The sequence below is a fragment of the Rhinolophus sinicus genome, chromosome 11 (genome assembly GCF_057876585.1).
Source record: "Rhinolophus sinicus isolate RSI-liver-muscle chromosome 11, RSI-T2T, whole genome shotgun sequence".
In the NCBI taxonomy this organism is placed as follows: Eukaryota; Metazoa; Chordata; class Mammalia; order Chiroptera; family Rhinolophidae; genus Rhinolophus; species Rhinolophus sinicus.
Genome location: NC_142511.1, coordinates 14,234,230 through 14,246,710, shown reverse-complemented (window position 1 = coordinate 14,246,710; position 12,481 = coordinate 14,234,230). Strand labels below are relative to the sequence as shown.

Below are 12,481 nucleotides of genomic sequence, written 5' to 3'. Positions count from 1 at the left end.
ATGATCAACTTGAGATACATGGATGGCATTTTAAGAGTTGACACAAATAATCAAAGGTTAAACCACATGCTGCATCATTTGCTTTACAGGCTCTGATCACACTTACCCAGAATATTGACGTTGTAGTTTTTCTCAGTTTTCCCAGCAACATTTGTTGCCTCACAAGTGTAACGACCAGTGTCCTGAACTTGAGCCTCTTCAATCTGAAAATAAAATCACGCTTTGAAACCACAGTTTCTATTCAATAAGTAATTGGGGATTTTCTATCAATGTTATTTATGATGTCTTATTTTTCATTTGTATTCTGAATATTTTCAAACATAAGAAAAATGGAGAAATTGTAAAATGGATGGTTATATGCCCATCGCCCACACTCAACACTTATCAAGATTCAACAATTTTCATCTATCTCATACCTTGTCTTAATATCATTAACATTAGTTGTTGAAGGTCTAGATAGGTTTTTTACAATATACCCCAGAAAAAAATAGCAAAAAAAAAAAAAAAAAAAATCACTTCTGAATAAGTTATTTAAGGCTTTGAAATATACCATCTTTATATGTCTAGGATATTGTTCAGTAAAATAACACCCTTGTTATTGGTTTATTATATCTTTTCTCCTATACTGGGTTTGTAAGCTTCTTCAAGTCAAATATTACATTCAATTAGTCTCAGTTTCCTAGTACTCAATTTGGTACTTGGGAGTTAATTGAATATCAGTAAATATTTTCTATGTATTTATCTGCAACATGCATCAATACTCTATCATCACTCATTCATTGACTGTTCAGCAGGTAGTCAGAACCTTGTACAAGGTACTGCAGGTAGAAGATACAAAGAAGTATAGTGTCATATATGGTTTCTGACTTGAGTTTACAATCTGGTTGAGAATATAAACTATGTGAACATAAAAAAAGAATTTAATAATAAGCAAGGTATAAATAATAACCAAACAGTATGTGATTGATTGCTAAGTAACCACGATCCATTGCTAAAACATTCAAAAGAGGGAGAATCATTAGAGTTGCAGTTATCATTGAAATAATTTAGTATATACTTTCACTGAAAGTATTTAGTATATAGAAGGATGCACTAGAAGTATTCATTTCCATGAGGTTTTCTCCCTTTGGCCCCCAGTGGGACCTGCATACTCCAGGGTGCCTGGCTGGCCTCTGTGGTAGGGATTCAATGGATCCCAGGATTTCTTCAGCATCTCTCTCCCGGCTTCCCAACAACACCAGGATCTGTGCTCTGAACAAATGAACCTGCTATACTCAGTGAAGTTTGCTAAGATGGTTCTAACCACTCATAGCTCCCCCAACCAGGGCTGTCTCCCTCTCCCGATATCATTCAGGCAGAGCTGATATTTGAGAATTCTACCCCTCACCTTCTAGAACTCTAGGCTCCGCCTCAGAGCAGGGACAGTGCTCTTTGTTTTTCCCCCTATATAGCTTGATTGACTCATCCTACTTTGCTCCATCAGAGATTCTGGCCTTTCCTTTCTCACCAGCTCCCTATTATGGGATCATAATTCCCAAAGTCTCTACCTTCTTGCCTCTAACATATACATTCACACATTCCCTCCCAATCTCTCCGATGCTTCTGTCCTCCTTGTATAAGCTTCTCTGCTTCCTGTGTGCTAATATCCATCACCTATTTCTCTTACTGCCTCTTTGCTTGCTAGCAATAAATTGCCTTTACCAAGAGGCTGTGAGGTGTAGCAGATTCTGAAGCTATACTTCTGTATTTGCATCCCATTTCTGCCATTTAGTAACTGTGGGCAGATTACTTAGCTAGTCTTTCAATTTCACAGTAGGCTTATCATGAAGATTTTATAAACATTCCTGAATCCTAATTCTTTAGCCTGGCTTTAAATGTTAGCTGTTACTTTACTCAAATCCACCTTGTCAACATTATTTCCAAATATTCACTCTGTTAAATTTTCTTTTAGCCACATTAGCTCAGTTGCTTTCCTTCATCATGCTTTCTGTCCCATCTACCTACAAAAAACCAAGTAGCCTTCCAAGACTATTCTAGGCAATCACAGCCTCACCGTTTGCTATACCCCCAAGATGTATTGTCTGTTTTGGTATTGGTAATGTATTGCATTGGTATTGGTAATTAACTCAGACTTACAGCACTTACTACATTTTCAACTGAACTGTCAGTTTTTTATATGTTTATGTAAAATTAGAAAACACTGAGGGCAGGAAATGCATCTTATACTTTTTTGCATCCCTATCCAGAGCACCTAGAATGGTTAGGTACTGGCTGATTGGTTGAATGACTGAAGATGAGGCACTCTTTACAATATTCCTATATCTTCCCAGAAGCCTTTTTAGATTGTTTCTGGCTACAAATATGGATAGAAAATTTAATATTTAAATCTTACTAAGCATAAAATTTAAAAATATTATAAGCCTCATATATGAAAGGGTTCCTAGAATTTTCTAATATGAAATTAGTATAACACTTGTAAAGAACAGGCAAATTTCATGGGAATAATACCAAAGCCATGAGCTTAGGAGTAATATAAGAAGAAGTCAATGAATCTATAGCCTTACCTTTAACACACTTCCATTTTCAGAGATACTGAGGCCTGGTTTCTTCAGCAAGGGGCGGCCATCTTTGAACCAAGTCAGAGTAGGTGATGGGATAGCATCACTTTGACATAGCAACTCCACAGCTTGGCTAATAAGGACAGAGACGTTCTGTTCTTCTCCCATAATATTTGGTGGAACTAAGTGAAAGATGGGTTTCCCCTCAGGATAAAACAGGCTAGAACACTGCTTATCTTTATTAATCATCAGGACATATAGAGAACCACTCTATCAGTTCTTTTAAGATGTAGGATCGCGCTCATTCAAACATACCCTCTTTGAATCATTTGGCTCAGAATCAAGTGTTAATAATAAATCACTGATTAATGCTTTCCTGTTGAACAAAAAGAGTTTTCACTAACTTTTCTCTTTAAAAGGTTTTAGAACTGGAAGTTCTCACTAAGTGCCCATTTAAAAAACTTGTTGAACTAGATGTTACTGTTTAAGATTTTCAAAGTAATAAATCATTCATGAAATATTTTGGAAATAACAATGAATGAAAGCAAAAACACTTTTGATATTTATTTATATTTTTTGCAAAAGAAAATAAATTTCATTGTCACAGAAGCAAAATAAAAATAAAAGAGGTGAAAGAGATCATCCAGTCCCATCCAGTCACGGTGTGCAAAACATAAAATGGGTGACAGATAATAGCTTATTTGAAATAACTTGACTAATTGGTGGCAAAGCTAGGCGTCTTCTGACTTGCAGTTAAGAGCTCTTTTTGGTTTTCCACCATACTTTGTCAACTTTCTACAGAATAAAAACCATGTGGGATAAAAGGCACAATAAAGAACAAACTAAATCGGTGACCAGCTGTACAACACACTCACAATTACATAAAAAGAGGAAATGAGTTGAAATGTTAATGAGATTAAAATTTGAATTCCCTGGCTATACGGTTTGTCAGATGCTGAAATGTGTTCTGAGAGAAGTTTAAGGAATCTCCTTCCTTTGGGTGTATTGGAAAATAGAGTAAACAATCATTTGCCTCAGATGGTTTAGGTACAACCCTGCCAAGAATGAGAGGGTGGGCTCCATAACCTCTCAAGGATTCTTTCAAGCCTGTATTTATAATAATTCAAATACACAAACTAATGATGAAATCAAGCCTGTTACACAAAGGCCACTCCAAAAAAGCATAGGAGGGAATGTCCTTGGCCATTTCTCACTAAATCCCATAACTATTTAGGATTGTAGGCAATTTACCATATTTATAGTTTTTGTTTTTTTTGTCTTACAGGAAAGGTTAAGTTGCACTGAAATGACTCCCAAAAGACTTTCCAAATGCTTTGGTAGAAATAAGATTGTTGTGGTGAGGAAATGTTATATTCCATTAGCCATTGTTTCAGGCTTCATAGTGCTGGCATGTGGCAATACGACAATGAATGCAACGGACTTGAACTAGTAACTCTGTGTTTCTATAACCCGGAGGTTTCTCTGCTACCATGTCTTCTACAGAGGGACAGACATATGAAATGAACTAAGGGCACTTTCTTGTGCTGTTTCTGGATGTGACACCCAAAGGAATTGATGCTAAAAGAAGAAATGACTGGAACAGACCCATGGAGCATTTGTGCAGAGAGTCACGATGCCCTTTCTGATAAATTTAATAACACACACAGACATCTGGCTCTCGATAAACTTAAAGTAATCTATGGGGAACAGAAAACAGTGGGATTGTTTTCAATATGTGACACATTAGATACAAGATACACAGCTAGTCAAGTTTCAGATGAAAACTGCTATAATATTAGCAAAATCAGCACAATTAGTGCCATTTTCTAAGATATTAAAAAAAAAAACCAGATACATTCATCAGTCTTAGAATAGAAAGCCCTAAAAAGAAGAGCCAATTTCGCAGCTTGGAAGTAACTTCAGGTAGTCTGGTCTCAATGGATAAAAAGTACCGTAACTGTAGAAAAATATGTGTATCTTAGATTATTTGTAGAATTTACAAAAGAGCATGGATTCTTTATGGATCCTTATAGAAGTGAAAGTCAGAAATAATTCAACGCAGAATGCTAATTTATTTCTGAGTATTTTCTTTCAGTTACTTTTCTTTACAGCTAAGTGAGTTAAATCAAGTTTAAAAGGATACAAGATTTTTAAAATTGAGAGAAAAAATGCAAAAAAAACCCCACCCCAAAACAATAGAGTATTTGTTTCTTAAAGAACATAAATTCAAGCAAATCTAATTACGGCTAAGGATATATATATATATATATATATATATATATATATATATATATATCACTGAAACACATCCATTTTTTTCTGTCCTGTCTTTCATTTCCAAATTTTTGTTTAGTCTGAGAAGAGAACAAGATTCTACCCTTTAGACCCTCAGCTTCCTTAGATGGTATCCCTATTTTGCATTGTGGTTATGTTGCTTAGGAAGGGGTGGGTTGTGTCTGTTTTTCATCCTACACATTATACTTTTTAAATTTAATTACTGAAATTAGAACTGGCATAGGGTTACACTTGAGACCCCGAGGAATGTGTGGGTATCTACGAAAGTTCTCTGAGCTTATGTTAAAGAAAAGGTTCTACAGGAATCCAAATCATTTAAAAACTCAATCCTCTTGAAGGGGGTATCTCAGAATATGGTGAAACATACTCTGAATTTATGCCAGGGAGGAAACATTTTAATGAATTACACTTGTATATTGTAGAGAAAGCTATTGTACTCAGTGTCTACTCTTCCTTCCACCACTACTCTCTACACCATAAACCTGAAGGGGACTGACCTCTGGGGCTGCACACTCTTAGGCTCCAATTAGACACAAGTTTGCCACGGTTACTACCACAAATACAGGAATATAATGGATGGAAATAATACTCATACTGGAACACAGATTGTAAACTAATTTCAGATTAAAAACCTGGTTTAGTTTTCCACTTCTTTAGTAGCTTGTTATGCATATATATTTCAAATGCTAAACAAATGGACACATTCTCAAACATATGTACATATTAGCTAGCCGTTTGACTTTTATAATAGAGCAAAGATCCTGGTTTTCAGACGGAAAGGGTGGTAATGGGAGTATCTTAGCAAATGATAAAGAATAGTGACGCACATCTTTAGAACTCCTGGAAAATATCAACTCTCTCTCATCTTCCAGGTCTATTTTTGACACTAACCAATATGGGAATGGAAGGAGCCAATCCCAATTTTCACTGTTGACTAAAAGTAAATACCAGTGCCGCCACTCTGCCTGCTTGCTAATAACTGAACGATCTACTGTGTCACATACTTTGACTGATTGATGAATCATTCTCCAGGGGAATTTTAGATTGGCACATTCTTCATGGAGCAAAAAAGGGGCCCATGAAGGAAAGGAGTTAGAGTTCCTGACGTTGGGCATTTTAGACCCAACTGTTATGTCAGACGGGGGCACCAGCAAAGCGGGAGGTTGGATATAGACCCATGTGAACTAAAGAAGAAACAGAAAATAGAGATGCATAGAAAGCCCTTTGGTAATCTATTGATGCCAAGGGGGAAATTTTTCAGCTTAATGAGACATGTATGGTATCCATGTTGCAACAAGGGGCCTTTTTATGAAAAAATTATGACTTATTTTATAAGTTATTTGTGATAATTGCATGTGTTTTTGGCAAACTTAAATAGAGAAGTCAGCCCACATGATCTGGAGGTTAAAAATATTTATGTATTTGAATAGGAGTGAGTTATTTGGAAGTGAGGTGGGACTTGGAAGCGAAGGCCTGCATTAAACCGAAATTCTTTGAGGGGCCACAGAAGAACCCAAAACCAAGAAATATAGTGGAAATAAGACGCTGTAAAAAGCCAGAAAGAGTTCTAAATGCAAAGGTACTAAAATGTGGAATGACAAGTGTAATCTACGGATGGAGGCCAATGAGGCCACAACTTGGTTCTGGGGGGGGGGGGGCGGTGCTTTGCTGTGATGGCCTCAGCAGAGACCCCAGTACAAAAGACATACATACCTCTTTGTACCTCACAGCTGCATGAGAGATAGGGGGGAAAAAACTTGAATTTTGTCTAAGTTATGCTTAGTTTAACTTTTTTTTTTTCAATTACAGTTGACATGCAACATTATTTTATATTAGTTTCAGGTGTACAGCACCGTGGTCAGAAAGCCACATCATTTACAAAATGATCCCCCCAATGAGTCCAGTACCCACTTGGCAGTATACATAGTTATTATCAGATTATTGACCATATTCCTATATTACATCCTTGTGACTATTTTTATAACTACCAATTTGTACTTCTAAATCCCTTCTCCTTTATCACCCATCCCCCCAACACCTCTCCCATCTGGCAACGATCAGTTTGTTCTCTGTACCTATTTATGAGTCTGTTTCGGGTTTGTTTGTTCATTTATGCTTAGTTTAACTTCTGCTTCTCAAATAGCCTTTAATTCATAGACAGTACTAACTACAAAATATGCTAATTGTAAATATAGTTAAAAAGTAATAAAATCAAGGCATCGAGTAGAATACTTGTAGACCAAGAAAGCTACTTGAACGTATGCTTGCTTTAGGGGCACGATTGTGTGCTCCAACTTACAAAGCCATTCTCCACAGTCATGGTCCTCAGGGTACCCCATAAAACCAACACCCTACACGTTGCATGTATGCATTTTAATGTCTCAGAACTTTAAAAGAGGAAAATTAGTTAAAGTTAAATGTAAGTCAGAAGGGGAGAATCTGATTTGAACTAACCTTGTAATACCATTTCTACGGTTACTAGTTTTTCACTGTCAAAAACTTCCCTTAACTTTCCTCAGTGATCTTAGGACTTAAACACAGCTATATCAGAGAAGAAATAATTATTAAAATGTCTCACCATATACTCTGAGGTCAATGTCCCTTTGCTTCTCCCCAGCAGCATTCACTGCCACGCAGGTGTATCTCCCTGTGTCACTGATTTGGGCGCTGGTCAAAGCTAGAATGCGACCCCCAGACAGAACCTATCAATGATAAGAAAGCTACATAACCAACATATCCCTTAAGAATAGCAGGTGTAAACAGATTTTTCCTCTTATTTTCTGAGGTTGATCAATTGACATTTGCCTGTGATTTCCACTTGGGATATTTTAAAGTGGGCAAGCATCATTTAATCCTCTCTCATATCTGTGGGAGAAGACTGAGTGGCCAGAACCAAACAAATTTGGTAATAACTGCTGAAAACAAGTTTTGATATACGGGATCAAGTGAAGGTCCAATTTCATCCATACTGACTATAGAGAGAGAGAAAGCCACCATGAGAGAAAGATGAGAAGAGGCAGGAACAAGAGGAGCTAATCCACTTAATTTTTCTTTGGGAGAACCAGAAAGACGTCCAAATTAACAGCAAAGTAGCAGTCAACTAAATTAATTAGTCACTTTCACTGCCCTTTTATCCCATCGATCTAGTTATACCTCTAAAATATTGACATTAACTCCAGATCGTTTATGATCCCAAATTCTGCAAGCATTGGATTTTCAAGAAAAAAATCAAGAAGTAGAATGAATGGTGGGACAACTACGTTGTCTGCTAGGCAAAATAAAATTAAAGTACACTTTAAATGAGATATGTGTGTTTCTGTACTTTTAATTTTGAGTCAGTGTAAACCACTTAAAATTTTTAGACTCCAATTTCTTTTCTCATACTGTTGCCTTTATGATTTCTTACTGTGTTATTTAATGATTTTGCAGAAGTAAATACATTCTATATGGTTTTCTGACTCATTACTATTTCCATATATTTAAATGTAAACTCTACCAAGAAATGCCTGTTTTTCGTTGTTGATGAACATTTCTTTGTGAAAGGTGTCTGTTGTGGTGGTGGCAGGGAATGGGGATGGAAAGGTAGAAAGTATTTAACACAAATGATCAAACTACAGCACTGTATAAGATATACAGGAACTCTGAAATATACTGAGCTTTTAACGAATTGTTTAGAAATCCCAATTGTGTGGCCATAGTATTTATGGATGTACGATTTTGGATAACATTTGTGAATCCTTATTCTCCAAATCCTTTACCTGTTTGTACTTCCCGTACTGAATAATCAGGTAGTAGATTTCACTGAAGGAATGATGGAAAGTACCTGTATCCCATTAGCAAAACCAGAGACGGGGCTCCCATCTTTCAACCAGGTCAGACTTGGGGCAGGGATACCTCTGGCTTCACATTCTAACCTCACCAGGTTATTAACCACCACGGCCACCATATTATTGCTGCCAAAAATCGATGGGGGCACTGAAAAGGAATAAAAATATATACATAAATAAAAGTAAGATATGTTAACACACAGAAGATTTCACGTCCCTCCTTAAATTCTTTCACATCTCTTATTTGGGATTCTAATCACATCTATCCTTTGAGGTAAGTAGGGCAATTATCAGTTTCTCCATCTTACAGATGAAAAACATAGGCTTTGCCCCTTTTTTAGGAAATCCAGTTTTTGATGTCACAGTGGATTTCTATTTCTTGATTTCTGGGCTCTTGTGTGTATGTATGTCCCTCCACTGTATCCACTTTAGTATGTTAACTACCAAGTCGTCTTAAAAGCGTTATTTGTGATAATAACTTGGAAATATTTGTTTAAAATTATGATCCTATTCACAAATTATGATCTATTCACAAATAGAGCTGTTGTCATTAGCTGATAAGATCGTTGATGAACTATTTCAACAATTCATCTAAAGCAAACTTAAGTTCAACAGCATGTGAAAATAGAGCATTTTAATAGGAAACAGAAAATAAAAACATTTATCAGTTTTAGAACACTGCACTCTTGAATATAGATGATGCTAAAACACTGTTAAATATTTATACTAGCATTTTGTAGAAGGGCAATAAAATCATTTTGAATGTTTCTTTATCCCAGGATGAATCTAGGAGAAGCAGTACTAACCATGGACCTGTAGATTATAAAATAACTCTGTTGCTCCAGCTGAGTTGATGGCCACACATTTATATATGCCCGCATCTGTGATCTGGGCACTTTCAATATCAAGGATCTGTCCTCTGTTTAAGAAAGTCACACCGGTGGAACCTGAGAGTGGACGATTATCTTTGTACCACGTAATAGCTGCAAGGGGAAGAGGAGAGAAGCCCTTCTAGTTAAGATTTTTCTTTTAGAAGCTCAATATATACACTACATTGGAGCTTAAATAAAACAGTAACAATTGCTTTATTCTTACATTTATCATTTCAGTTTAACCTGTTTAAATATCTTCTTAGGGTTGATTTTTAAGGGGAGGTAACCCTAAGAAAAACAAGAATAGCCATACCAATAAAAGAGCCCTGAAATTAATTTATAAGAAAGGATATTCTCTATATTATCTCTAATGTATGAATATCATTTGGTAGCAAACTTTAAACTGATTCTATTTCTTTTTGTTGTACACATTCCTCTCATCTATAAAAAAATAAAAATAAAAACAGTCACGGGGATATAAAGTACAGCATAGGGAATATAGTCAATAATATCGTAGTAACTCTGTATGGTGCCACATGGGTACTAGATTTATTGGGGTGATCACTTTGTAAGTTATATAAATGTCTAGTCACTATGTTGTACACCGAAACTAATATTGTATGTCAACTGTAATTGAAAAATAAAAAATATATATATTAAAAATTTTTTTGTCTACATATCAACTCAAAACCAAATACTATAAGCCTCAAAATAGTTATATTATTATTGATTCATATAACTTACCAGTGGTGAGAATAAACAAAATAATAGTCATATCAAATGACTGATTTATAAAGATAATCAATCTGGACTAGAGAAAAAAATATTTTTTTAACATAAATGTATATAAAATACCATTGTGTGTTTTGTGCCCATAGTAAGGACAATAAGACAATTAGTCACATATTTCTGCATTGTTTAAATGGGTAAATTATTTCACATAGCTAAAAGCAATGAAAATTCAAAAGTATCATCTACCTACCGAATGATATTCTTTGACTCTTGAAATGTATTTTATCATCTTTCCTTTATTAGTAATATATCATGCTCACAAACAGATTTAGCTATTCCCAGAAATTTTAAAATGTTAATAAGTTCAGAGTCCACAAGTAAACATACCAGGCAAGGGATTTCCAACTGCCTTGCACTCCAGCTGTATAGGGCTGTTCACCACCACAGTTTCATTGAGCATCTTTCCTGCATCCTCCAGGCTGGGTGGTTCTGCAAGAAGCCCCAAAACGAGAATTAATTCATGTAAGTATCATATTTAAATGGGATGTTTTCTAAGTATGAATTGTCATCTCTTTCATATATATATACACTGATATACTTGGAATAAAACTAAAGTATAGTAGTGAATAGAATTGAAGACCTGGTTGAGAACAAGACTTTAATAGTTTTTCTGGATCATCCATTTCTCTGTGCCCAGAAAGGAATATCCTCAGAATTGTAGATTAGCAGAGTAGAAAAAAGGTAGAAGGGTATTTATTTTTTATTCCAATAAATTTGATTGGTCTCATGGTAAAGTGCCTTCACTAAGAAGTAATCAGTCACATTTGACCTCTTCTAGTGAAGGAAAAGAATCGATATTTCTCAAAATATCTGAGTATTTTAAACCATTGCAGAGAAATTAGAACCATTTTTTGTTTGTTTCTAAGTTATTTTCTTTCGATATAAAAATTACAATTACATTGTTAATAAAACAGAAAACTGCATTTTCCACTTTAAATAATCCTAGCTAATACTGGTCTGTTGTTTACTGTGGGAATTCAGTAAGTCTAAGAGGCATAGTGGGAAAGGTATAACAACTTGGAACAATGTCCATGTTTTCAACACTGTCTCAAGGAGCAAGGAAGGATGCTGGGATCAAAAAATGACAAATAGACTAGAGGTCTTGTCTTATTTGGAAAAGATGCCGTCGATATAAGTTAATACATAAAGTTTATTAAAAATATATTTTAAAGATTCGCTAAATTTAACTCATTCAATGCACTTGAACCCTTCATCCCCACCTCATATACAATCAAACAATTGATCCATTAAGTTAGCAAAAACAGAGGAGAAAGGGGAATATGAAAAATGATTAGACCTAAATAAGATGGCAGAAATAAAATTAAATTATAAATCAAGAGCATAAATGTGAGTGATTTCATTTTCTTGGTCAATAGGCAGACAGTTATTGACACTATTTGAGAGTTAACACAATTTTTTAAATTAAAAAAATCCAAATAGATAAAAAGCACAAACTAAAAAAAAAAAAAAGAACCCATAAAAATGTTCACAATAAAGAGTCAGAGAAAGGTTTGCCAGGACAACAAGGGTGAATATCAATTTCTGACAAACTGGAATACAAAGCAAAAATCATTAAACACAACAAAGCAACATGCTTTCTGTTGATTAAACGGTTACAATTCATGAAGAATCCATTACAATGACAATGCTTTATGCATTGAATAACAAAGCAAAAGTTGTTTAAAAGAAGAGAAAACGTGAAAAATATAAAAGTAGTATATTTTAGCACCCCTTTCTCAGAAATTGACTATGTATGAAACAAACATAAAGTTATAAATAATTTGAAAAATAAAATTACCCATACAGATTGTGTGTGTATTTGTACATGTGTATTTATAGTTAACAAAGAATAAATATTCTTTTCAAATGTCAATAGAATATTTTCAAAATAGACTATATATTAAGCCACAAAATTGTCAATAAAGCATTTATACCACAATTTAATAAAACTATAATTAAAATGATTAGAAATCAATAATAAAAATATAAAGCTTTCTGCATGGGGAAAACCTCACTAAAGAGAAAAATCAAGATAAAAGTATAGGATTAGAAAGATAAATTAGAACAAGATCAATTAAAATTAAAATCTATGGAATGTCACCAAGCAATACAATATTTAAAGGAAATTTTACCGCCA

The 12,481-nt window shown here is 34.7% G+C and overlaps 1 protein-coding gene across 6 annotated transcripts in view; it reads right to left on the bottom strand.

The window, feature by feature from the left end:
• The window catches only part of HMCN1 (hemicentin 1), a 489,269-nt gene that overhangs the window by 131,529 nt on the left and 345,259 nt on the right, over positions 1–12,481 (bottom strand). For all 6 annotated transcript variants that reach the window (XM_074322402.2, XM_088801634.1, XM_088801635.1 and 3 more), the window contains 6 exons: positions 10,672–10,773; positions 9,487–9,663; positions 8,677–8,828; positions 7,432–7,555; positions 2,565–2,740; positions 107–203 (listed from right to left, as the gene is read on the bottom strand). In XM_074322402.2, the coding sequence (XP_074178503.2) occupies positions 107–203; positions 2,565–2,740; positions 7,432–7,555; positions 8,677–8,828; positions 9,487–9,663; positions 10,672–10,773 (828 nt within the window). The remainder of the gene's footprint in view (positions 1–106; positions 204–2,564; positions 2,741–7,431; positions 7,556–8,676; positions 8,829–9,486; positions 9,664–10,671; positions 10,774–12,481) is intronic.